The following is a 26,787-nucleotide window of genomic DNA, read 5'->3' as shown; positions in this document are numbered from 1 at the left end:
TGCTTTCTGCTCCTTTACATGTGTGTTTGTGTGTGTAGGTGAGTGAATAATGAGAGGCTGCGGCTCCTCTGAGGGGATTGATAATAGCCTGGGCCGTGGGCCCCTGGGGAGAGCAGGTAGACGCTCCACAGTCCTGACCCCGCACTCTCACATTACTGAGTGCCGGGCTCTCACGACGACTCTTTTCCATCCCAATCCACACCCCAGAACCACAAAGCCTCCACCCACCATCCACCTTTAGTCCACCATTACATCACTACTAGACCTTCTTGCATGTATCCCATCTTAATCCCGTTGTCGTTATTAATATACCGTCGAATATCCGTCTTTAGAGCCACATTGTCGCTGGTTTCTTACTGTCCATCTCAGCTCAAGAACATCCAGATTAGCCTGTTAAGTGGACACTGATCCATACAGAATGTGTGCGCGCAATCCCAGCTCCAACTGGAGTACTATAGACTTCAACACAAGGGCCTTGGATGCACTCCAAAAGGAGAGAAAGGGGGGTGGGGGGAGACAGAGCGAGGCACAGGTCCACTGACTCATATCCTTCCCTCTCTGAGTCTACTCCAGCAATGATGTAATGCGTTTGGCCTTTCGCCCTCCCCCCACCCTGTGCCGGCCTACCCCGAGATTTGGTCCCTCCCTCCTCGAGTCCTCTCGCCTTTTTTTTTTTTTTTCCCCCCATCGCTCTTTCCCTCCAACATCCAGCGTTGATGCACTTCGCCCCGTGCCGGGGTGAAGTCACTGAGCTCTGGGTAGACACAGCAGCTAAAAAGTTTCGAACGTAACCAAAACATCCCAGGGCCAAGTTCCAGACGCTCGGGAGACGGTGGTGCAGTTGCCATGGGAACCGAAGTAAACAGAGGGAGAAACAAGGGCCTCAAACAGCTTGCAGCTGCCTGGCTCTCCGAGTAAACACTACACAGGACCTGCCCCTGATTTACTGCCTTTAATCACTGGTGGGAGGAGAGTGCCATGGGGTTTGGGCTGAGGAAATAAAACGAATCTGATCAAATAAATCAGCGCTAATGGGTTAAGACACAGGCTGACTTTTATTAGCTGGCTAGTGCAGGGATGGATGCTGGGATGGCGCTGCGCTGCAAAAAAAAAAAAAAAAAAATGGGATGGATCTGGGATGGGGGTGTCCACATTTCAGGAAGACTCAAGATGAGGCAAAGACAAAGTGAGGAGAGCTAGTGAATGATAGTCTGTTATGAATTAGCAGACAGTTGCTCAATCATTTTACTAGATGTGATGTGGCACCATGAGGACACCAAGGATTTGTCGCTCATTCTAAATGAAATATTATGAAAGCGTGTCTATAAATTCATCTCACCACTGAATGAGATAAACCTATTGGCAACAATTAAATATCTTTTATTTTTTCACGACTTAACCCGTCAAGGGAACCCGACTGCTGCTGGCGTTGTTTCAATAGCCTCTTTTACACTGGATGTTCAAGTCCGGATTAATCTGCCTTTTCTCCTTGATGCTGCTCTGTATAAAACTGTACCAACATCGAACTGGGTGACAGAGTCAACCTGGTCTTGGGAAGCGTTCTAAAAGCTGTAACGTAGAGATGGGAAGGGGCCTGTGTGTGAGAAAACGCCAGAAAAGCAAGACTGAAGGGTCTAATTGTGTGTCGAAAGCAATTGTCACTGTCCAAATGCTTATCCGAGAGTGAGTGAAAGTGCACACGGTTATGTCAATATCCCGCTTTGCTGGGTTCTGTTGAAAAAGGCTGATAAATCACAGACCCTCTGTTACTAATTTTGCAGCATCGATCTGTGAAAAATGAAGCTGATGACAATTATTTCCACCGTGCGGTAGGGTTCAATTGGGTTCGGTACAGTATGATACATTTGTTTCATTCGTTGAGCATTGCTGTGTGTCTTTTAGCACAAAATTGAGCGAAATGAGCTCCCACTGTTTTCCTAAAGACCCCGTTCTTTGAGTGCAGTGGACACACAGAATACAAAGGAAGGGGTTTGTTATTCCTCAGCATAAAAAGGTACATTGCAGACATTTTGGCAAGGATCAAATTCATTGTACTGCTAAGGGTAGACGGGTTTGAGTCACAAGCGCCATAACACCAGTGAGTGAATGGAACATGGAACCCCTTCACATTCATCTGAACGCAAATATACTCAAAAGGGATACCCCAGTCACTGGCGGGGATGGAGGGGGGTCGCAGGGGCAGTGGGCAGCGAAATGGACCCCCCAGATGCCATACCAGATAATTGACTTTTGGGTCTTTTCTGATTTTTGCTGGGAATTTTTTTCCACATTCCCATAGGGAACATATAATGATTTTTTTGTCAGCGTTTTCTGAAGAATTTTCAGGGTTTGTAAAAAAAAAAAAACATTTTATGTTGTCCAGAGCCCCTGAAATATCCTTGGCCCCCTCCATGGTCCCCCCAAGGAAAAAAATCCTAGCTCCGCCAGTGACCCCGCTGCTCGGAATGCAGATATGAATGATATGAAGCCTCATTTATGCCGTTAATGTAAGTATATTCTTATTCAGTGTACAGTCGCACTCGCAAACGTTCGCCATGGCGGCATTGCTGCTGCAGTAGTTGTTCCAGTCATTTTCCATTAGTTTAATAGAACTTAAGAGAATCCCTGACATTATGTTTACTCATTTTACTGACAGTTAAAGTACTCTGAGTTTTTATGTCCGCTCATTTTCCTTCTGTCGTGAATGGAGCCAAAAGTTAACCATAAAATAATTTGGCGATCACTGGCGAGATCGTATGTACGTCACGGGCCTTGTGCAAGTAGTCCACAGAAAGGGACAAAACCCAAAAGCTTAGTTTCATACAAATAAGGAAGATCACCTCAACTCAACTTTATTTATAAAGTACTTTAAAAACAATCACAGCAAAAACAAAGCGCAGTCCACAGATAAAAATCAAGCAAGCTATAAAACAATTTCAACATAAAATAATTAAAGCAGTAAAACAATAAATCAGGTGCAGAGTCTCATGCTCAGTTGAAGGCCAAGGAATAAAGATGAGTTTTAAGATGAGTTTTACAAAAGCCTTTTGTTTCACTGTTGGACCTACAGCAGAAGGAGCTTCGGTCTAGATCTCAGTACCTGCAGAAGCAGCTGTTTCGCTAACCTGACAACCAGGCAGGAGCGTAGGCAAGGGATGGAATAGCTTGGAGAGGAAGGGAGGGGGCGAGACCATTTAGGGCTTTAAAAACAAATGAAAGAATCTTAAAATGAATCCTAAAATGCAACGGCTACCAGTGTTGGGAGGCTACAATCGGCGTGACATGCTCCCTGAGTTAAGAGGGGAGCAGCAGCATTTTTGAGCGAGCGTGGAGGCTTTTAAGGGAGGACTGGTTGATTATCAATGATTGTTTCTTGTTTTTAATTGGCAAACTACACATTTGGTCACTGGTATGGGAAGACGTATTTACTGAGCTGACACAGTTATCAATAGTTGCGTTAGAGCACAGGTGTTAAACTCAAGGCCCGGGGTCCAGATCCGGCCCGCCACATCATTATATGTGGCCCGTAAAAGCAAATCATGTGTCAACTTCCATGACCCTTGCTAAAATCTGTACAAAAATGTCATCTTGTCATGTGTAGTAAATAACAATCATTTGCAATGTTTTTTATTTTGTTTCCCTTTGTACACTAATTTGAACAATAACTGAACAAGCTATCATCCTTGATTTCTGATTTCAAAACTAGTAATCCATCAATTTGTTGTGTATGTTTAATACAAAGAGACAATTAAACATGTATTTGGTTTGACTGTCATAACGGCCCTCTGAGGGAAGGTGTAACTACAAAGCGGCCCACCACAAAACTGAGTTTGGCACCCCTGCTTTAGAGTCTAAATGTAAGGCTGATGAAGGCTTACTGATCCAAAACATCTCACGGACAACTAAACATAACTGTACCTCTTGATGTCTCTTATCTCCCTTCAAGTAATTTACACTCCCACCTTTTACTCCCGAATCTGATTGTCTGAGTTTTAAATCATCCCTTTTTTTTTTTTTTTTGATCATCTGACTACAAAGTACATTGTCCTCAATCTTGAATTCCTCTAATCACATTTGTCCTCTGTACAACTTAAACATGATCTGCCTTTTCCTTTCCTTGTGCAAACAAATCTCTGATCCTCTCCCGCGGTCCTGCTAAAGCCATCTGATGCCTCTCCTGTCTGAATCCTTCATTTCCTCCCCTCCATCTACCTCCTGCCCCCTCTTCCTCTCCTCCATCCACCTCTGATCCCTTTCTTCCTCCTCTCCGTCTACCTCTGATCCCCCTTTTCCACACTTCCCCGTGCAGTGATCCCTGTGAGGCACGTCCCTGAGTGCGAGCTGCTTGTGCAGGAGGCTGCATGTGTGGTGGCCCCGGGGCAGGGATGACACAGCCCCGCTGGAATGAGAGGGAACAGAGACTAGGCGTTCCTCTACAAACGCACTATTAAACGCACTGCAGTACACAATGAGCTCATCTTAATTCAGGTCAGATGTACATCGGATGTTCTCCCGCTTTCTTTTCCTCTCTTTTCGAATTTCTAATCAACTGCACACCATTGCTTTGTCGGACCGTTTAATGTATGCTTGCCATGCATCAACAGTATTTAAATGCAGTGCATGGTTGACATTTGCTCATGTGGAGAAGTGTGCTCGTCAAGTCGGGACTTGAGGGCACCTCAGGCATTTTGTAGAGGTCTTGCTCTCCTGCACTCAGGAAAAGACCTCTCCTCTTATCTCCCTAAGCAAATCATAAACACTCATAAAATATGTTTTGTTTAAATTGTCAACTCCATGAGGTTAAAGTTTATCTACGGAACACAAAAAGCCTTAAGTGCTGTCCGGTGCAGAGGAGTTTAACTCTGTCCCCAACGTGGCAGGCTCAGAAAAAATAAGCACAGTGAAATATTGAAATGCTAAATGGAGTTGAGCTGTATTCAAGAAACTCAAACAATGCCAGATGCCTTCCTGCGGGCAAGCGTCTTTTATTGGAGGTATGGGAAAATGTATATTTAATGTGCGCCGCATTCAGGCCTCACAATTAAAGCAATTCTACTACGGTACTGTTGTAAACTCGCACACACTGACTTCAATTGTTTAGAAAATGGAAGGAAACGTGCAAACGTAAAAGTGACCATTTGGAGGAAGAAAATCATCACTTTCCTAGATTAAATCCCAAACCCGGTGGTATTTAACCTAATAACCAACAAAGCCACCGCAAATGTTATGACTTACACATGTTTTGAATTAAGACTGACTTCAATTTCCTTTAAAGGAAAGATAAGGAGCACAAATAGCTGGTAGCGCTAAGGTGTTAAAAACATTGTGTAGTTAATTCAACATTGAGACAAATGACTTTCTGTGATACCTGAGGTTGCACACAATATGCCCATTGTGAAATAGTAGTAAAAAGAGGATATTTTGTCATAAGATCAAAAGTAATTAGGAATGGGCACTAGACTCTACAAACACTCTAAAAACAGTTGGGTTAAAAATAACCCAATTTTGGACAAAAATGATCTGACTGATCCCCTACTCGGCTCAACTTTTTGGGTTGTTTTTGCAGAAACAAATACAAAAAAAGCACTCTGTTATGTGCAAAAAACAAGATGGTGGACCAAATTGACATTGGGTTATTTTTGACCCAAGTGTTTTTAGAGTGTACCCTTGATTCGCGTGAGTCGCTGATGGTGTAGTGGTACACACGCCTGAGTTGCGTGCGGGCAGTGTGGGATCGGTTCCCGCTCAGTGACGGTGTCTGTGTGTCCCCTGCGACTGGCTGGCGACCAGTTCAGGGTGTAGTCTGCCTTTCGCCCGTTGTCAGCTGGGATAGGCTCCAGCACCTCCCCGCGACCACGTACAGGATAAGCGGTTTGGAAGATGACACATGACACATATCCCTTGATTCACTACGTGGACAATTAATCCATTTTTATTTTGGGAATATTTTTGATAGGAATGTCAAAATTGCTGTCTGAATGTTTTGAACTCCTTTTTCAATGCAGTGTTCTACTGAGGAGAATAATGCTGCCAGCGGTGTTATGCTTTGTATAGATAAACTTGCCATCCATAAACATTCGTTCTTCTTCTTCCTTAATATTTCATCCAGCGGGAGGGGGAGTGCTCGTGAAAGTTTAGTCGGAATCGCCGAAGGATGGCCGTTTAAAATTAGAGACGGGATCGGCCTGTAGTGTATATACTGTCTATTACTATTTTTTTACTCCCGGAAAAAAGGCGAATGACGACGGAAGGGTACCCACGCTGCAGACGGATGACGAATGACGGACGCTCAATTTGTAGTAAAATGCCTAGCTCTGGCAAAATGGCCGCCCCCTGAGGTGGATAAAAACTTAATTCATATTCCACTTATATTAATATATTACATTAATCAAAATAAGATTTTTAGACTAGTAGGGGCCTATAGAACATAGTTCTGTAAAGATTTTTTTTCATTTGACCTCTTTAATTGCTTCAAGACACGAATAATCAAAATGAATCCCACAAAATTGACCAAATTCTGCATGATCAATTCATCAAATTATAATAATAATAATAAAATTACTTCAATTATTATCATTACTTTTATGATTATAATGAGAGGGGTTCTAGTCCAAAACCACATGAACGACAAAAACTATATTCAACTGCTGACTGCTGACTAAAACAACACATTCGTATGACATCAACTATTCGGAAAGGACACCTACTTACAAATAGAACAAATAAATAGCCACTCAATTCACTCAGTTGCATTAAAGCTAATTGTGCTACGTAATGGAAACAACTGGACTGAAACCCTCTCAGGAGCCCAAGCGGAATAATGTCATTCTAAATGTCTTGTGCCCACACCCATCTCCGAGCACATCCCCTGTTATGAGTAAAAAAAAAAGTTGAGGTCTGCACAGAATGTTGTATCGCATGGTTGACTAGTAACGTCCAACACATTTAACTCTGACATAACTCAGTCCCAGATGTTTACAATTGAAAAGCATTTAAATCAGTTAGAGACCCCTTCCCTTTGTATGATAATGATAGTCGTGGCTTTCAGAGCTGCTGTTTCTTATTCTTGGTTTTTAACACTGGTTTGTGTCAGTGTCGCTCCCCAAAGACCATTTTTGGGGACACGGGGAAAGAGAAAGGCGAGCGAAAAGGAGGGAGAGCGAGAGAAGTCCTCAGGTTTCACAGCTGCGGGCCCAGCTCAACTCGAAAGTAAATGGACTTGAGGAAAGCCAATCCTAATTGATTCCAAGCCTCAAAGCTCTTTAGTAAACATTGTGGAGCAATGAAAATGACTTGTTATCCTAATTCATTGGATGCTCGCGCTTGTGTGTTCAACAAAGCTGAAGAACAATTCAAGGAAGCAAAATGATGTGGTTTGGTCATATTTTTTCTCTTTAAGCAGTACAACCTCTGCTGAGCTCATATACAAAGAATAAAAGTTTATAGGCCTTCAGCGTTTGCTTGAAAACCTATCAATCCGAAATGAGGGAAAAGTCCTTTTGTATGTGAAGGTACTTTAAGTAGAGTTATGCAACTTCTTTCAATAAATGAGCCTCGGAGGATGAAATAGAAAATCAATCATAGATGGGGGAAATCCAATACACACCAACATTAATTACCAATACATGTGGCCATCTGCAAAGTGTCCTGAGGAGAAACCTCTTAGTTTAGCGTGAATAGTTTCTTGTTGAAACATCTTTACAACATCAGTTGATGATCTTGTTTCACTTGGATGAATCTATTCTTACCCTAATAGCGAAAAAAATAGGCGTTTGACGCAAAACATTCTGGAAAATACCACTAAAGTTAAATAGTTCAAATGGTCACTTTTATGCCATTCCAAAGAAATCACAATCTCTCATTTTCACTAGGCGCTAACATAGACAAACTGAGCCATGATAAACAAATGATCATTTTACTAACCATAAGCTAACATAAATTACACAATACACAACTTGTGTACTAAGCCATACAGTGGGCCGCCAATATTTGCAAGGGGTAGGGACTGGCCCGGCCCGTGAATTGCGAACACCTGCATATAATTGACACCCATTATAATTGCATTGAAAAAAATATATAGATCCACCCCCCCCCCCCGATTATTGTTGAATAAGCAGGGATAAACAATATGCAGTTGCCATGAAAAACGGGGGTTGGCTCCAACAAATAAATACATTAGTAGTAAAAACATATTGAGGAAATAATACGCAAATAGATGAATCCGCGAGTGAGTATTAGCCCACTGCTCATAGAAAATGCCACACGTTGACAGTACTGTTCTTCAAAGACCTTCCTGCTCCCTCGCCATAATACGTCTGTCAGGTGGCGCCAAAGGGTGAGTAACTCGACTTCATTTAAGTTTCATTAGATTACATTGCATCGGTTGAGTTATCTGAACACATTTTACATACTACATATTTACCGACCGTTATGAAGGTTTGATGATGACAACAGATTGAGGCCACGGCAAAAAAAATTACAAGTCACCCGGCGCCACTGAGGTTCTACTATACACTAAAAGAATGCGTTCAGAGAGTATACATACATTGGTGATGATGAAACCAATGTGTACAAGCACAAAGTATCTCACCAGAGATAAGACAAGCACGTGTGTTCATAAACCAGTGAAGAGGTGAACATTCTTCAGTAAGGTAAGGAGTTTTTAACGACAGGTAAACTCAGGTGAAGCAGGTCCCGCAAAGTCTAGGTTACTGGCTGTGATTGCCGCTGCACCTCCAAAGCGGATGAAATTCCATCCTTGTCCTTGACAAAGAGCCTGACGGGATGTCAGTCAAGCTTATAGCGATGGGCCTCCCATCCAATATTCACTAGCTTCTCAAGGTGTAAATCTACTCAGGATAACCTCGACACAGCCTGGGCCCAACGCTGAGACATCTCAATGTCTGCTTGGTGCCTGGTTTAAAGTAACACAGTCTGAAGGTGCTTGGGCGAGACAGGGACAGGCGGTTAAGGCGGTCGGTCAGTGTAATCGTAAGATAAAGAGTACCACAACCTCCACGAGAAAGATTTTCACAGAGCTCTTTCGTTCATACATATCAAACCCCATGCAGCTGAAAGTCGTCACTGTCACCACATACGTTGCTTTATCCTTTTATCTGGCAAGGGACCATATTTGGTAACTTAAGTGAGTGCTTAAGATGAACCCTGCACACTTCACTATGAGGCTGAATTCTCTTTCATATATATCTATCTATATCTATATATCTATATATATATATATCTATATATCTATATATATATATATATATATATATATAGATAGATATATATATATATATATATATATATATATATATATATATATATATATATAGATATAGATATATAGATATAGATATATAGATATATATATATATATATATAGGGGCGCACATACTTTTTTTCATGTGGTACTCACATGAGTACCAGGATCGGTCACGGATTTTGAGTCACGGATAAGTTATGTGCACCCCTGCATGTATATTAAAGGTACCCAAATAGTTAGGCTGGAGTGGGCACATTGAGTTTTACGATGTAAAGACGGGCCTGGCTATTTGTAGACGAGATACTATGTAAAATTTGATTGTAAAGTAATTCATGCTCATTTTTAAATTCTATTACTTATAATTAAGTTAATTGTACTTTATTAGCCACGTAAGTGTTATTTTTCTAATAGTTACTAAAAGTAAATTGACAAATTATTGAATGAGATAAATGAACAAAAAAATAATAATGAGTGAAAAAAAAAAAAAATCCAATAGCCAATTGTGGGAAAACAGCTGACTGAATGCAACAAATCTTACAGGACTCTTGGTAAATGAAATGCGGACCAGGTTAAACAACGGCATGGGCTGTTTGTGACCCCTGTGCCATATTTCGTCCACACGTGGTCTAGGATTCTTTCCGTGAGTGGCCAATAAAGGGTTGAGTGTCAGTGAGGTTATGTAATTCTGAATTCAATCAAACTACGGTAGTCATTTAAAATACCCATCAAAATTCCGTGAAGTAAGATGACTCCAGCATCACTTGTTATCAAATTGAAGGTATCGCTGTTACATTTGTTCTCCACTCGTGTGGCAATACGAAGTGAGATAAGCGCCAAATTGGAAGTAGACCAACATCCAGGAATGGAATGCCTTAGATGTTCCACTATATTTCATTCCACCCTCCAGATTTCTGGTGTCGTTTCACACCTGTGGCATGATGGCGCAAAACTCACAGAGAAACACACCGCAGTACCTGTCATTCCCCGCAGTGAAAAGAGCAAATTTTAGAACATGAAATGTTAAACCACTGTTAAAGCGGACACTACTGAGGGCTTCGACAGTGACCTCATCTGTGGCATGTTCTGCTTAGGGACAATGCTGAATGAAGAGCAAAACATGTACAGCTACCCCCACGCTACACTGCTCAAAAAGTAACAAAAGACTGACATTACCTCAGCCACCAGTGAAAATGACTATCGGCACCAACACAAAGAAAACAGGTCGAGCCTGTTAATACACGTGATGTGAACATATACATGCCAATTGTGGTATGGTGCATATATTTCAACTGGTGGTCCGCACTTCATTCTATGCTTACTAACTAAATGTGAGGTTGATTACATTGCGGCTTGCAGTGGCCGACTCACCCAATCTGTCTGTTGGTGGATGGAGCCTGAGTGATGACGGAGCTGGACTGAGGGGAGGGTAGAGCCTGCTGGATCACGATGCTGGCGTCGTGGTTGCCCATTCTCGAGTGGGCCTGCTGGTGTTGGCCCCCCTGGCCGTGCAGAGAGATGTTCTGAAAAGCCAACAGGTTTACGATTCAGTGAAAAAGATCACAATGCTCTAAGACAGGGATGGGCAACCTACCACATTTTCTAAGCAGAGGTATGACAAAAATTTCTTTTTAAATATGGACAAAATGCATGTACGGTATATGTCTGTTTTTTATTCAACCGATGTACATCTCAATATCGTATCATATTTCATGCTGAATGCATGTAGAAAAATCAAAAAAAAAAAATTTTCACCAGTGCATAAAAGAATCCATTCAAGGATGGCAGAAAACTGTTGAAAAACAAGCCAACATTTACCGCAAGAACTAATTCTGTGCAATTTTTCACCCAAAAAAATAATAATTTCCCATTGTTTATTTCCCAATAATTGCCCATCCCTGCTCTAAGAACTTAGCTCAATTTGCCTTGCCTTTAACACTTAGGCATCGAAACGCGCGCAAACCGACAATGCACGCAAAAAGTGTATTTGCAATTCATTTCGCACGGCCAGTGTGATTTATCAAACTTGAAACAAATTAAGTTGGCTGATTTTGCATCTTTAAATACCGCGTCTGAAATGCTGGTGCAGACGGCACAGCTGTGCGTAACCATGACGAGGAGGCACAGGCAAAATGAGAGGCGATGGGGGAAAATGGATCTTTCTCCGCTTGTGTAAACATTTTTAAAATGCCAGAACTAAAATTATCATGACATATTATTGAGTCGGCAATGCAATTTTGGAGCTTCTGAATGATCTACGATTCTAAGAACTGGTTTGGAACCAGTCACCGATGACAAAACTCCTTTCAACTCTGCATTACCTTGCATCTGAGTCATTTAAGCGCGCTGTGACAATTGTCTGATTCTGACCTCTCCCACAGAAGTTTTTCAGGCATGCTGTCGAAAACTTGGGATGAGTTAAATCAAACAGAAGATGGTTCTTATAAGGCTGCTGGCTTTGCTTAAATGATCGGAGCGATAGAATTATTTTCTGTGACTCAGTAATATGTTGGTTTGCCTTCCACTGACACCGCTTCAAGCTTCATTTTGCACTTGCAGCGCTCTCATAAACGTTCCACAGTGAACAACATCATCGCTCCCTAAAGTGCAAAATCCCCTTTTAAATATGGCCAACAGCACACGCAATCTGTTAACGCCTGTTATTTGGGAACTTCAAGGCTCTTAATGAGGCAGACGTTGAAATACTATATTTGCAAATTCCTAAATTCAAACCAACTACCTGAGTCATTTTTAAACTTTTGTCATTATTTCATTTGATGATTGCTCATTTTTGATGATGATATCAAATCATATTTGAATTGTATTTTCATATAATGCATCATCCATATGTATTGCATTATGATATGACAGTCTGTTAGATACAGGTTACATAAATCTGAATTCGACTCACAGGATATTTACATTGTACTTTTTTTACTGAATGGCACATTTTTTCACTGCTATCATTTGTTCTATTCTGTGAATGTTGCTTGCTGGGACTCGCCCCTTGCTGACTTGGCACAGCCTCCCGTCATAAAGCATACAGACTGGGGAGGCTGGACGCGGTTGACCCGGGCACAGACAAGCTCCAGAGTCAAAACACGTGGACAACATCCTTAGGTACAACTTGCACCACACATCTTTCCAGACAGGCAGATTAGATAAGAAGTCTGTCTGGTGATGATTTGACAAGTAGCAATGCATCGTCTTCATCTGCCAAATCTACAAAGCGTACTGGATGATGATGTGTTTCTTTTAAATGCACAAAGGACTCTCCTAAACATTGCTGTATGTCTGCTTGGGTATTGTCAGACTGCAGTTTTATTTGAAGTTACAGGTGGAGAACTCAATCTCTCATCTCCTCACCTGTGCTGGATGACAAATCACCACCTGCTCGCCAGGTCTGTCAATATCAACACCGATGGCTCGGTTTAGACATTTTGATGCTGGAGGTCACTGTGCTCATTAGGCACTTTTACAACAACATAGATTTGTCGCCTTCCCAAGATCTGAAATCCCATCTAGGAGGCCTACATACAATTCCTTTGACTTGATGCTTGGTTGGTGTTCTGACATGCACTGTCGAATGTGGGACCGCATATAGACAGGTGTGTGCCTTTCCAAATCATCTCTAATCAAATTAATTTTCCACACGAGCACTCCAATTCAGCTGTAGAAACATTTCAATGATGATCAGTGGAAACAGGAAGCACCTGAGCTCAATTTTGAGATTCATGGCAAGGGCTGGGAATATTTATGTTAGTGCGATTTCTTAAAGTGGAAATCAACCCAAACATATTTTTTTTCAAGAATATGTTCCCAGCAGGCACCCCAGGTTAAATACGGTATTCTGATTACCGGTAATATTGCGTTTGTGGAATGAGAGTTAATCCACTCGTTTTTAGCCATCTCAGGGGGCGGTCAATTTGTCATTTCTGTCGACTGAAAATGACATAAAAACTACCCAGGGCTCAGCGAATGACCAATCACAGCTCGCTTGTTTTCTGAAGCTGAGCCGTGATTGGTCGTTACCTGAGCCCTGAGCAACTGTGATGTCATTTCCAGTCGAGAGAAGTGACAAAATGGCCGCCCCCAGAGATGGCTAAAAACGAGTGGATTAACTCTTATTCCACAAACGCAATATTTATCAGAATGCCTTCTTTCAACTAGTGGGCCTGCATAGAACATATTCTTGAAAAAATATGTTTGGGTTTATTTCCCCTTTAAGTTTAAATACACATACAAACATATATTTTAAAAAAAGCAACAACAACAAAAAAACTTCGGCTGTTATTGTAGGGTGTTGTATGCACGATTTTGAGAGAAAAAGGAAATGAATCCAAATAAGGTTGTAACATAAAAAGTGGAAAGACTGAAGCACCGTTCTTTTCTAACCTACTACTGCGAAGCGAACTGAATTGTACTGCTTGCGGTGGAAAAGTGATATGATTGATGACTGCACCAGATAGGAAGTCATCAGCGCCTGACCTGACCCCTGTCATTGAGCATGTGGCTTCAGGTTCACCTGTTTTAACCTGAGGCTTCGATTCCCGCAGTACCTGTTTGGAATCCTCTTCTTCCTGGGCCTTGCAAAACTCTTGCTCAATGGAGCAGTCGAGCTCGCTAAACAGTCCCACCTCCTCGCAGTTCTTCAGGAAGCGTGTTGGCGTTGGCGTCTGGTCTGCAGATCAAGCAACAAGTACAAGCATTATTATCACTTATTTCTAATTTGTTGACTCCATTAATTATTTCATTTTAGCTCTGTGATTTTTTTTGTTTTTTTTTGCATTTTGCCTTGTTCAACATTTAATTCGATAAAACGGCCCACCGTTTACTTTACTACAGGCTGATGTTATTTACATTTGCAACATTCACGTAACCGCTTGAAAAACAAAAGGTGCATTACTATAATATGGTTGCTATTACTTTCAGGAAATCATGACAACTTTTCCATTTGATGGGGCAGGAGAGACGCTTCTCTCGACAGCACCGGCACAGCTGATAAAGTACAGATCTCACCCACCATGCGGGGGTCTCATTTGTTGAGGGCACTCGAAAGCTGTGGTATTCAACTTGGCTCTGTGGGGGGTGCGCGCGGATCAGGTTTCAGACAGTTGAGGGCGATTTTAGGATCAGGGTTGTTTCAAAGGCTAAAAGCATAGCTCAGAGTCTGTTTATCTACTTTCAGGAGACCAAGGCTCGTTTCACTCTGACTTGCATGCTGACCTATGAACCCAAAATAAGTTTGTGTGTTCAGCACATTTGTTTTGTTTTTTTTCTCTAGGCTAATAGTGCTTGAAAGAAAAACGAGAGTGCTGGCATTGAGTTGATGATAAGACCTATGATGACTAAATGATTTTTGGTCATAAAGAAAGCAATAAATTACTAAATTACTTTTTCGCACAGTTCATGAGTATGCTCGTGATTTTGGAGAGGCTTGAAAGTAAAGCGACTTTCTTTTGAAGCATTTCTTATGAAAAATAAGGCAAGCCTTGCAGGTGTAACCTGAGCAAGAAAACCAAAATCTGATCGTGCAGTCCAGGAGGAAGTTGATAGATTTCAGGCTAAGGGATGACACATGTGGCAGACAGACTGTAGTACGGATTCGTTTTTGCACAGTAGATTGACAGATGAAGTTAAGGTTAGGAAAATGAGACAATCAAGTTCATGAGCAACCGATTCTTTGTCCTCCATATAATAACAGTGATCATAATTGTAATAATAAGTGTGAGCATGAACGATAGTTTGTCTATATGTGCTCTGCGGTTCCTACATTTAAGGCAAGTTCAATTTAAGACTTTGAGGACCTTTTAATTCCATTTGAAATTACATTTAAGACCAACGTCACAATGTTCCCATGTAGTCCAAAGTTGCTACAGCTGGCATCTGCTCTTAAGAGTCGCAATGTTACCACGAGAGTCATTTGGTAAACAATTTTTGAAAGAATGTTAATATAATGTGAGGTTTGAGACTATTTCCGATCATAAAGTCCTACTTTTCACGTGTTTACATTTTTTAAGACTTGAAAGATTGATAGAAGACATTTTGATACTTTTTGGTCCCTTTTGTTTTTAGATTCATGGAGCCGCCGGAATCCTGAGAAAATAAACGGGTAAAAACAATAGTGAAATCATTCTCCAATCATTTTCCAAACTTTCCCTTTGAGATACAATTTTAAAAGTTTGAATTTTCAGTGTCCGAAACGCTGTAGTCATGAAAACGAATGTTCAAAGTTAGGTTTTTTTCCCCCCACACAGTTGTCTGAACAGCGTCTAAAATTAAGACAATTCTTTTTCTTTTCTCCTCTTTATTCCCATGAACGTTTGCATGCTTCTGGCAAACCCACAGAAGCACAGAAAGAACATGCAATCTCCACGCAGCGAGGCTGGAACCTCGACTACGAGGCAGACATGCCTTGTTGTTATTATCACAGTATTTTTATTTTCATCACTATTGTTATCATTTGCGACATTTGATTGTTGCTGTCTTGCACATATCCTTATGCTAGTGGGGGAATCAAAGACAGGCCCCTTCTGTCACAGATATAATTCATAACAGCCTTCCCATAAATGAGCATGATTGCTTAAAAAGCTGACCAGATGATCAAGCTTAATGAAGGCCAAATGCAAATCAACCCAGTGAGAAGACATTCAATAAACAGAATCATCTCAGTCATATGTTAGCATCTCTTCAGCGAGCCGCGTGCGCGTCACGTGTCCCTAAACAAGGCACGTCGTGAAGATTACAGGCCACTGGCAAGCCGTAACTCACCTGATAACAAGTTGTCATTCTTTATGGAAGGAAACTTAAGGGTCATCTCATGTTTGTGTCGATGTATCATCAGATGGTCTTCAGTGGGGAATCGCTGTACGGCAGATGTGCAAATGCAAAGATGAATCGAACATTTAAGCATTTAAAATCTTTGGGTGAATACAGCTCAAATATAAACAAAAGAGCCTGAGGTCTTTTCACGGCCATTCTTGTGTTCCTCCTAGATATGCAAGACAATAACCTCCTCCTCAGTTGACCTCTGTGTCCTCCTCTTCAAATTACACACATGAACACACACTTGTACACGCTGAGTAGTGTTGTTTTGTCGCGACACACTTACCTGAGAACAGCCAGGAGCGTTGCAAACATACGGCCTTTCCAGGTCTGAGTTCATCACAACTTCTCATAAAACTAAAAAAAAAAGGACAAAAGAGGAAAATAAACAGAGGAAGTAAGTGAGGCAGGATCTCACGGCGGCATCCTACGGGGAAAAATACAGTCATTGTGTGGCATTAAATTATATTGCACCTGTAGCAGCTGCGAGGTAATTTCAGTCATAAACGACGTCTGCTCATGTTTCACTTTAAATTATATTAATGTAATGGCTTGTGGTTTTCAAGGGCTAAAACGATGGATTTAGCAAAATCTCCTCTTGGGACACCTGACAAACAACGCTCGTACAGAATTTGGAGGCAGACCACATCTGTTGGCTGAAAGTTAGGAGAAAATAGTTTTCACCTCAATTGTTTCTGTAATTTTGCAATTAGAGAAAAACGAGACAAATTGGTCAAGACACTCAAATGTTACACTTGAATCTTGTTTTAGGTTTTGGGGATTATATCTTCACGTTTCATCATAAAGCGGTCATTTCACTGTCAAATTCACTCAGCCAGGTCTTATGACAGTAAGAAGAAAAAAGGTCAGATGAGGCAGAGCAGCAGAACATGAGAAAGCATAAAATGCAGCTTTGTTCCAGAAGTTCAGGTAATGGACTTGACACTAAAGTCAGCTGGTGACGGTAGTCAACTAGCAAGCTGCTAGAGAGTTTTTTTAGAGAGTTTTTTTTTACTTTACATTTTAGGTTGACATTTTTCAAAATTTGTGTTTTATTCTTTTTTACACCATTAAGACCACGTAAAGTAAATTCTAAGAATTGTTTCTAAATACATTGTTTAAAGATAATCGCTGGAGATGTGCAAAAAATGATCACTACATTATGGAAAATTCAATTGTGGAGATATAGAAAGTCCTGTACAAAGCACTTTAACCGCGTTTTCTTTCTTTTGGTATTTTTGTAGATGCACGCGGTTAGAAATGGCCGTTTGCGCCATCGTGGGAGTTAACACAGCCGATTTACTTCCTGGCCATGGAAACAGCTCCTCGTACTTCCTTTAAATTCAGCGCAGAAGAGGCGCATGGTGTAAATCGCTGAAGCATAAACTGACTCGCTGGAGTCCATGCAAAAGATCGACACGCGCAAAGTACGTTTATAAGGAACTGCAAGACAATCTCTACTTGCGAATGATGTAAAGTGAGCACTTGAGATCGCCTTCCATCCCCAATCGTGCATCTGTGTGTGGTGAACAAGTTCCCACACACACACACCTATGATTTTAAAATCTTTCTTCAGCTTGTCTAAAGTTGACTCTTCTTTCAGCCAACAAATTGTCACATGCAAGAAAAGGCCCTGGGTCTGCCGGAACGCCCAGCATGGCGAAACGCATACACCTACATGAAATCAAGATGCTCTGTCTACAAAAACAGAGCCCACAGCGTAAAAAAAAGGTGTTTTTTTGGGTATGGCAATTATAGGGGCCCATTGGCACACATGGGCTCTGGCATAAGCCGCGCCTCCCCCACTATATAAGAATTTGAGCACCTTTGTCTGCATTCGGGCTGGCTTGGCCGTATTAGAGCGCCCCGTTGTCAGCAGAGGGAAAGGCAGAAGAGCAATGGGGTGAAAAACAATCAAAAAATGAACAAAAAAATCTGTCCTGAAAGCCAGTGAGTGGAACGAGGCTTGGGGCTGGCCTGGTTGCTTGTGAGCGCTTCATTGTCAGTACTGAGTGTGCACATGTTGTGAGAGAAGGCAAAAGAGTGAGGGGATACAAAAAAAAAAGTCTGACGTGACAACCAGTGTCAAAACAGGGTTTTCGTGCTAGCGTGGCCACATGACAGTGCCCCGTTGTCGCAGTGTGGTATATTTCAGCTACTGGAGGCCTTAAAGTCGAAATCCACCCAAACATAATTTTTTCATTAATATGTTCCCAGCAGGCTCACTAGTTGAAACACGGCATCCTGATTAATATTGCGTTTGTGGAATAAGAGTTAATCCACCTGCAGCAAAATCCACCCGTTTTTAGCCCTCTCTGGGGGCGGCCATTTTGTCATTTCTGTCGACTGAAAATGACATCACAACTACTCAGGATTCAGGTAATGACCAATCACGGCTCAGCTTCAAAAAACATATCAGCCGTAATTGGTCGTTACCTGAGCCCTGAGCAGTTATCATTTTTAGTCGACACGTGACAAAATGGCCGCCCCAAGAGATGGCTAAAAATGTGCTGCTTAACTCTTATTCCACAAATGCAATATTTATCAGAATGCCTTGTTTCAACTAGTGGGCTTGCATAGTACATATTCTTGAAAAAAATATGTTTGGGTTGACTTCCTCTTTAAGCTGATATATCTTTGTGGTTCAAACATGAAGTTATGTGTAAGCACAAGAAAGATTCTAGACAAAGTAGCATCCAGTTTCACAGGTTGTAGAAATGGTGTTTGAGTGAGAGTTGACAACTGAGCGGGAAGTGGTTTCAGTGTATTCAGCAAACTAGCCCACAGCATTTGGGAGTGGAAAGTAGAGCTTGATTTTTCACAATTTTAAAGCCTCATTTATATACTTGGCCTTTTTTTAATCATTCAAACTTGACAGGATCGCTGACAATACTCTTCTGTGTGGTGTGTCCAATTTAGAAGATATTGATTTTACACTTTGCAGGGACTTATATATTTACAGTGGTTAACTTCTTTTTACACTTTTATGACAGATGTTAAAATCTGACTTGGCACGTACAGTTGATGGATTATGTTTTACACTGGCGTCTGGAACTAATTATTTCTATTGGCATTACTTCCTGTAGGAAAATTGTTTTGAAATCCAAACAAACTGGAGGTTGACCAGCTTTCTGGTATGGAGTGTGCGCAACCTTGGAGCTTCAACTATACTGAAGCATTGCATTTATTGAACAGCGCAGACACACAATTTAGAGACACACTGAAGCACCTGGGGAAGAATTGGGAGCGTTTAATGCCTCGCTCAAGGGAACATTACTCACTCTGAGCCTGCCATATCCTTCGGCTGTTGGGAATTCAAGATGATAAAAATAAAGACAGTAAAAATGTGAATTAATTTATTTTTTGCCAGGCGCTGACAAATGTAAAATGTGCTGGACTGAAATCATGGCCATGTATCATTCCACGCTTCCATAATCGTGTTATATTCTACTATGGTTAAAAAAAAAAAAGAGGAATGATCTACAAACAAATGCAGGGCATTTTGTAAAAGAAGCATGTGTTGTACACCATTTAAAAAAAAAAAAAAAAAAAAAAAGAATTATTGGTCTACAAATTCTGTGACTCGTTCATCCCTCTTTTCACTTATAGTAATTGGAATGTAGACGTGGCAACAACACAAAAGAGACATTCTGAACTCATCTAAAAATGCATTCATGGTTGAGCATCAGAGAAAAAAAAAAACACTTCAAAACATTTTAACGGCTTCTCAAGATCGATCCAAGGCCGAATATGTGGCGGTTTAAAGGCTCTGAAGCCCGAGTGCATTTAGGAAAATACAACCTTGACTCAACGTTACAAAACTCCAAGCAGGGGTTGACTACCTGTCTCGGTTGCAAAGTCCGTTTGATTAACCCATCTAACACTCAACCTTGTTGACGAAATGAGCGCTACATGTAAGCCAAGGACATTTGGAAGATGAAGTGCAGCAGTGAGAATAGATTCTTTAACAGCCCCTCCTCTACTTAGAGCTTGGATCGCTCAGTCGGTAGAGCATCAGACTTTTAATCTGAGGGTCCAGGGTTCAAGTCCCTGTTCAGGCATAGCATTTTCTAGACAGGACTGCCTCAGACATAATAGAAGAGAAATCTTCCATATAATAATTGCCCTCCATCCCTTATACCTGATTTTACAAAACGAGAGTCAACAAGAATTCTGCGTGTAACTCACGTTTCTGTTTAGGTCCTGCCTGGATTGTCATTGGTGGCTTTTCAGTCACTTATCATGCAATTGTTGGTCCATTAAATCATGCATCATAATATCGGCACCACATCATTGCTCACATTGACACTCAGTGTGTGTCAATCATTACACAAAGCAGCAAGTATTACCCACAATGCAATTATTTATGAATTACCACACTGAATACTTGACTATTTATTTACCCGTTTTTGTAGCTCAAAAAACAAATCAGAAATGTGGTTCCTTCCCATGATGCAAACTTGGAAAAATGTATCATCTGCAGAGTTGTCTTATCAACATGTCAAGGACACGTGACTGAAAAAGTCTTTGACTAAGCAATTGTGTGTCTGTTTCTTGATCAATAACCATTTTAAACATTTTACCCTGAGAATCTTTGACCTGTTTTGGGTCCAGCACTATGTTTGGGAAAGGCTGCGTTACCCTGCCACATAAGTTATAATTATCATTAATTATAATGCAAAGACCGCCAGAACAAGAGTTGACGCTGACTTTTCCTGCCTTGTTGTCAACAAGTATTGCTCTGTCATGATGCCAAAATTCAGGTTTTGATATGATACCTGCAAAACGTACCTAAATACTGATAATCAGTAAAAGCAGCAGAATCATAAATGGCAATTTATAAACCTTCAAATTCATTGTATTTTTATCTATTGCAGAAGATAAGTATATCTCACTCGGGGTTGCTTCATTTGTCTTTTCTGAAAGTTGACAATTACCGTAACATCCATGCTATTTGTCGTTAGCCCCGCTACGCCATTTCGCATTAAGCTAGCAGACTTTCATTGTTGAATTATTTGCTTTACCTGGGAGTGACAAAAAAAATCAGCTTGAAGCAAGCATGTTTTTGTCTCTTATTTGGATGGTTCTTTGCTATCTGTTGAACTGCACACAGCCACTCTAATAGCAGTACATCAAGGTCACTGTACTTTTGAAGTACCGATGCACCCTGCAACCCTACAGCAGATGCAGGCGGTAATGTCTAATCTAATAATATTATGCACCTAATTATCTGAGGGAGGGATGAAGTGTCCCTATCTAAAAATGCAGGCAGTTGCGAAAGCCAAAAGCTGTCAAATGCTGTGTCTTCTGTTACAGGTCCGATGTGGCAATTTTGCTGCATCTCGTAATACAAGAGGCTATTGAAACATATCGGGGGCTATAAAAGACTGACGATTTACCCTGATTAATTCCTCCTTATTTCACCCAATATTTGTCATTTATTCCACACAACACATTTATGATTATTTTACCTTTGGGCAAGTTCAACTGGGCACCAGATGTAAACTACTTAAATGTGTCGTTTTCATGGCTACAGACGTATTTCCTCAAGCGCAGTCAAAACACTCAAATATTGTGTTATGCTAAGCAGCGCTGTTTTCCCAACAAGCCGTGCTTCATGAGCAAGCCTGCAGAACAGGGTCTGGACAGGGTCTCTCTGTCAGGGACCAACGAGGACCTGCTCTGGCTTGCTGTCACCAGGTCGCTGTGGGCCCCCGAAAACTCAGCTGGTCCCCTTTGACACAACAAACAAAATATGAAGCCAAACTGGACAAAAAATGGCGAGTTTCATACGCCTTTCCATTGTCACTTGTTCTGTTTCTGCATCCTTCTTGAGCATGCTTCATGTTGCTACAGCAGCTGACGAAATAATCAACAAGAAAAATATATACGGCCCCAGGTGAAGAATACGTCTTTCTGCATTTCAAATAAGCCCTGAAGCACATTTGCCAAGAAATTCAAACCATATGAGGTGAAAAAGGTGTAATCATTAATTCTGTAAATGACCCAATCACTTTCACACGTCTCATAATCAGTGCTAAATGTCCTTTCCTCGGAAAGGCCAATGGGCTCTAATTTGATGTAGATGTTTGAGTTTAGCGAAGGAAATTTGGTTACGCTTTACATTAACTATAACCTGATGTGTGCGCAGGGGAAGAATTAAGGGCGTGGAGTTCAATTTCAAGAAAAAGTAAGAGAATGAATTCTCCAGGCTGAGTGCATATTTGAATTTCAACAGCACATCAAGGGAATGAGTGGCTGGGGTGCAAAAGGCGTACGGGGTTAAAGCAAGCGAAAACATGCACAGCAATTCAAACCTGCAGCTCCCCACAGCCCAGGCCTTTGACAGCGCAGGTTCAAGGTGGGATCACGACAATCCCTCAGGCGGGGAACATGGACCGCATAGACAATATCTGTGCACAACCTCAAGCTCTTTGACTGAACATGAAACAAAAATGCTAAGTAAGCGTACACCTCAATAGTTGCCGCTGTCTTCCTCTACATGTAAACTAACACTAACTGCTATTACAATAGCCTTTTCGGACACGACTAACGTTCAGGCTCATGACATTTTAAAGTAGTGCTTCCAAACCACAGTACCATGACAGATTATCAGATGTGCCGCGGGAAGTTATCCAATTTCACTGAACTGGTCTCAAAATTATTCATCCATCCAGCCATATTTATGAAAAATAATGTCTCTTTGTTCATCTATCCAAGCCAGCAACGTATAGCGACAGGCAGACCAATTAAATGCTCTTCCACTTGATGTCAGAAGGTACATAATTAACCTGTGTATGCACTTGTTGAGACATTTTTTTGTTTGATTGTGTGCCAAGGGATTTTTCCAATGTAAAATATGTGATTTGGCTAAGTAGATACAATACAATACAATACAATTTTATTTATACAGCGCATTTCATAACAGCTAGAGCTGTATCAAAGCACTTAACATACAATACAATAAAAGGCCATAATACAACAAGAGGAATCAATAAATTAACATAAAACACTATATACAATAGACACCGGTAAAGGCAACTAACTGAGCAGAACTGTTGACCGAACCGCAACTGATTTCATAATTTAGGCCACAATTAGGAGAAGATGGTTTCACTTTGAACATATGTAACAACCATCACGAAAGAAATGGAATGGAAACGCAGGTCATATTTCATGTGCAGCTGGATAATCGACAAGCTGATTCGAAATATGGTAAGAATTAGGTCCGCATTAAGCACATAAGCGTAGTTATCTACATAAGTAACATTTTCGATTCTGGAAACAGTGGTAAGAAAGCGGTTCAGAAAGATGGAAGTCAAGGGTCTCCGGTTTGATCCCCCCTCACCAAAGTTACCCTTGAACAAGACGTGCACATGCACCCGCATTTAGAACCAATTCTACTTAAAGTGCTGAAGAGCACTGGGTGGAACATGTTACAAAGAAAAATGACAATGATATACAGTATTACTTTTTGCACAGGAAGTAAGGCATTACTTTATCCTAAAGAGGCTACAATATGTATGTTACACTATTAGTAACACGTGTTACAATGTATTACGCCTTGCGTTGATCAGAAATGGTCTTATCTGTCCAGGATTTGAAAAACATTTGGAACTTGTGTTTTAAGTTCCGCCTTTCTGCACAGACTGACTGTACCATCTTGTCAGTCACTCTGTCATTTTCCTATGTGCATGCATTCATTTCATGCAGCCCTTTGATTGACCATCATTTACACTCAGTGTGTTCACATGTCAATCATTATACAAAGCAGAAAGAATTACCCTTTAAGATTGTTTACACATACTGTACGCTACATAGTTTACTTTTACAGTAACACGTAGTGCCCTGTAAATAAATGATACAAGGATTATTATTATGATTATTTAATGTAATTGCAATTCATTTTAGGACCTTATTTTGAAAAGAAAGTGACTTTTTTAATCCTAAACTCTATAATTTAATCCTAAATTCTATAACATTGTGCGGAAAAGCAAAAAAAGTTCTATAAAAAGTAAGCCTTCTAAGATAATTGGAATTTATCTTTTGTTGTTTTGGCATTGTTGTCTTGTATATGTCAATCAGTGCATTCATATTTTATTTCATATTTCTGTGTTTTTTTTTAGGGTGAAGGTACCTCAAAAGTAATGCAGAAGCAGTGCAATTCATTATAACCCAGAAGCAGTAATTATCTAATATTACTATGTACTTCCAAATGACATAATACATAATGTACGACATTAACCTACGGAACATAACACAATAAAAAGAATATAATGCTGTTTATAATGCTGGAAGTGAAGTGTCACCGGTTCAATTCCCTGCCACGATGAGGACACACTTGAACAACGCATACGCCTTTGGAAAAAATGAAATAGAATAAAAGAAAACTCATCTGTGTTGCCACTGATGCTGTGTTTACAGTGATGGATTAAAAACAGAGGACACATTTCAGGTCGACTTTAGCCATGACAATAAAAGAACATTAGTCTTATGAAAAGAATTGATGTTATGTCCTTTAATAAACGCAGTTAAGTGTAACAGTCAGCCACAGCCTCTCTTTAACTGTGACCTGATTTTATAGGAGATGCATATATGCAATGTCATCCATGCCCCAAATGTAAGGACTGCTGAATAAATAACAGCATCATCAAGCTTAAAGCTTTTATATGAGGCGTTTGATTACTATAAATAATTCAAGGGGACACCCTGGATAATGGTGAAAGCCTACATAATCATTTATCAACACTCACAGCAGCATGCACTGGACACAAGTGGTTATTGATAGCGTGTCACATAAACATAATGACAGTGGGGAGTAATCAAATGATTGGAGCGTATACAGTCGTGTGTGTTTTTAAAAGCCGCCAGCAAGCTCGCGCAAAGTACGCCTTGACGACACCGAATATCGACTTAGCTGCGAAATGACGCAATGACGATGTGGATGAACGTATTGCAACAACGAGCGTGACTGCTTTTCTTGAAGTGGTTGTGAGAGGAAAAGATTAAGAATAGAGGATATGTGGTGGACTGCCTGCAGCGCGCGCACCGCACACCGGCTCCAGCTGCCTATCCCGAGATGGGACAAGCATGACAATGAAGAGAAAACTATCCGAACGAATATAACCCGTGGATTCAATATAACAATAAACACGTTGTGCAATTATCTGTACTAAGATATTTAATCGAGCATGCGATAAATTCTGTGGACTTCAAACTTAACGGTCAACACCCAAGTGACATGTCACTGCGGCCAAAACAGCGAGAGCATCGTGACACTTTAATCACAAGTAACAAGAAATAACAAACAAGCGTGTCACTTGAACGACAAGGCAAGCTGTTGCATTCAAAAGTAGCGAGGATGGCGTAAAAAAAAAAAAAAAGGCGTCCGGCAAAGCTGCAAGGACACATGCGGCGTCCTCCTGCGAGGCTTTTCAACTTACCAAACAAGTGTAGAAAACGCGAAGCAGCCTCTCAGAAGAAACCACGTTGGACTGAGAAAAGATTACAATACGATCTATTTAGAGAAGCATAACGTCACCCCGGGGTGACGTCACGTGGGATTCCTGAAGTTCTAAATCATTGCGGTCCGCTTGGAGGCGGCGCGAGCTGGGCGGAGTTTGCAAGTGCACACACCAAGAGGATGGACCGGGCGGTGGACTGTACTGGGCTGGGGTGGGTGTGGTGCAAACTGCAAAGCTGAAGCTCCGGCCGAGGCGGCCAATTAAGTAGACTATAAATTATGGTACTGGAACTGGACTGAATATCCATTATATCAACTACAATGAGTAAAAACGACATTGGCTATCAAATTAAAGCGGTCATCCCACCTTAAGTATACACTCTTAAAACTGCTCGATCAAAAGAAACCCTAATTGGGTGAAACAGCTAACCCAGCACTGCGTCCAAAAGAGACCAAGCTAATGCTAGGTCATTTATACCCAGCACCGTGGGTTGAAGATTTGACGTAGTGCGTTGGGTCAAAATTTTGAGAAAACAAGGGTTGAAAATAAATAATACCTATATATTGATGAGTTAGAGTTCCCAAGAAATGAGTTAACAGGTTATCACACTTGTAAAACTGCCAGGTCAAAAATTAAATAAATATGAACAGCACAGTGAACACGTGGTAAGCACACAGTTTTGAGGTTTTGGGTTCAAGTTTTGACCTCTTCCTGTGTAGAGTTTTCATGTCCACATGGTCTTTTTTTGCTTGTTTGGGCTTTCTTCAGGTGGTCCAGCTTCTTCCGACGTACCATGAACACATATGTCAGGATCATTCCACACTCTAAATTGTCGGTAGGTTTCAATCTATATGTGCCCTGCTCTTGGTTGCTGACCTGTCCGGGGTGTACGGTACCTCTTGTTCAAAGTCGGCTGAGATCTCTAATGAGGACAAGTTCTATAGAAAATGAATAGATGAATGGGGATTATTTAACTACTGGTAAAATAATAATGAATCAATTAATGTAATGTAATGGGGGATTGATTTGTTAAGTGTTCTGAACTCCTGTTTTAATGCAAGTGTTGTATAAAGCAGAATAATGCTGCCTGCAGGAGTCATGGCAAAGTGGAAGTCTCATTGAATGCGCTGTTGCTCCACTTCCATATTTTGGTCCGCAGCAGTCTCATACCTGCAACCCCCTGCTGTCCTTAAGTGTTGCGGAAAGTCTTTATGGATTAAACTACGACTCATCCAA

The 26,787-nt window shown here is 41.0% G+C and overlaps 1 protein-coding gene and 1 non-coding gene across 4 annotated transcripts in view; one reads left to right on the top strand and one right to left on the bottom strand.

Annotated features, from left to right (window-relative positions):
• Window positions 1-26,787, bottom strand: part of creb5b (cAMP responsive element binding protein 5b) — a 63,447-nt gene that overhangs the window by 30,150 nt on the left and 6,510 nt on the right. For 2 of the 3 annotated variants that reach the window (XR_015087751.1, XM_086037240.1), the window contains exons 1-5: window positions 25,531-25,657; window positions 16,374-16,444; window positions 16,034-16,127; window positions 13,822-13,943; window positions 10,634-10,785 (exon numbers count right to left, since the gene is read on the bottom strand). Coding sequence is in view for 1 of the 3 variants with exons in the window: in XM_086037240.1 (XP_085893366.1) it covers window positions 10,634-10,785; window positions 13,822-13,943; window positions 16,034-16,127; window positions 16,374-16,427 (422 nt within the window). In the remaining 2 variants the exon portion in view is untranslated. Of the gene's footprint in view, window positions 1-10,633; window positions 10,786-13,821; window positions 13,944-16,033; window positions 16,128-16,373; window positions 16,445-25,530; window positions 25,658-26,787 lie in introns of those variants that run through there. The other variant, XR_015087752.1, reaches the window with a different exon arrangement.
• trnak-uuu (transfer RNA lysine (anticodon UUU)) lies at window positions 20,076-20,148 on the top strand. The gene has a single exon. It is a non-coding gene; the product is annotated as a tRNA-Lys (tRNA).

This window comes from Filicampus tigris, chromosome 8, assembly GCF_054856515.1.
Source record: "Filicampus tigris isolate MCC_2025a chromosome 8, RoL_Ftig_1.0, whole genome shotgun sequence".
NCBI lineage: Eukaryota > Metazoa > Chordata > Actinopteri > Syngnathiformes > Syngnathidae > Filicampus > Filicampus tigris.
This window is presented reverse-complemented; position numbering and strand designations above follow the sequence as displayed.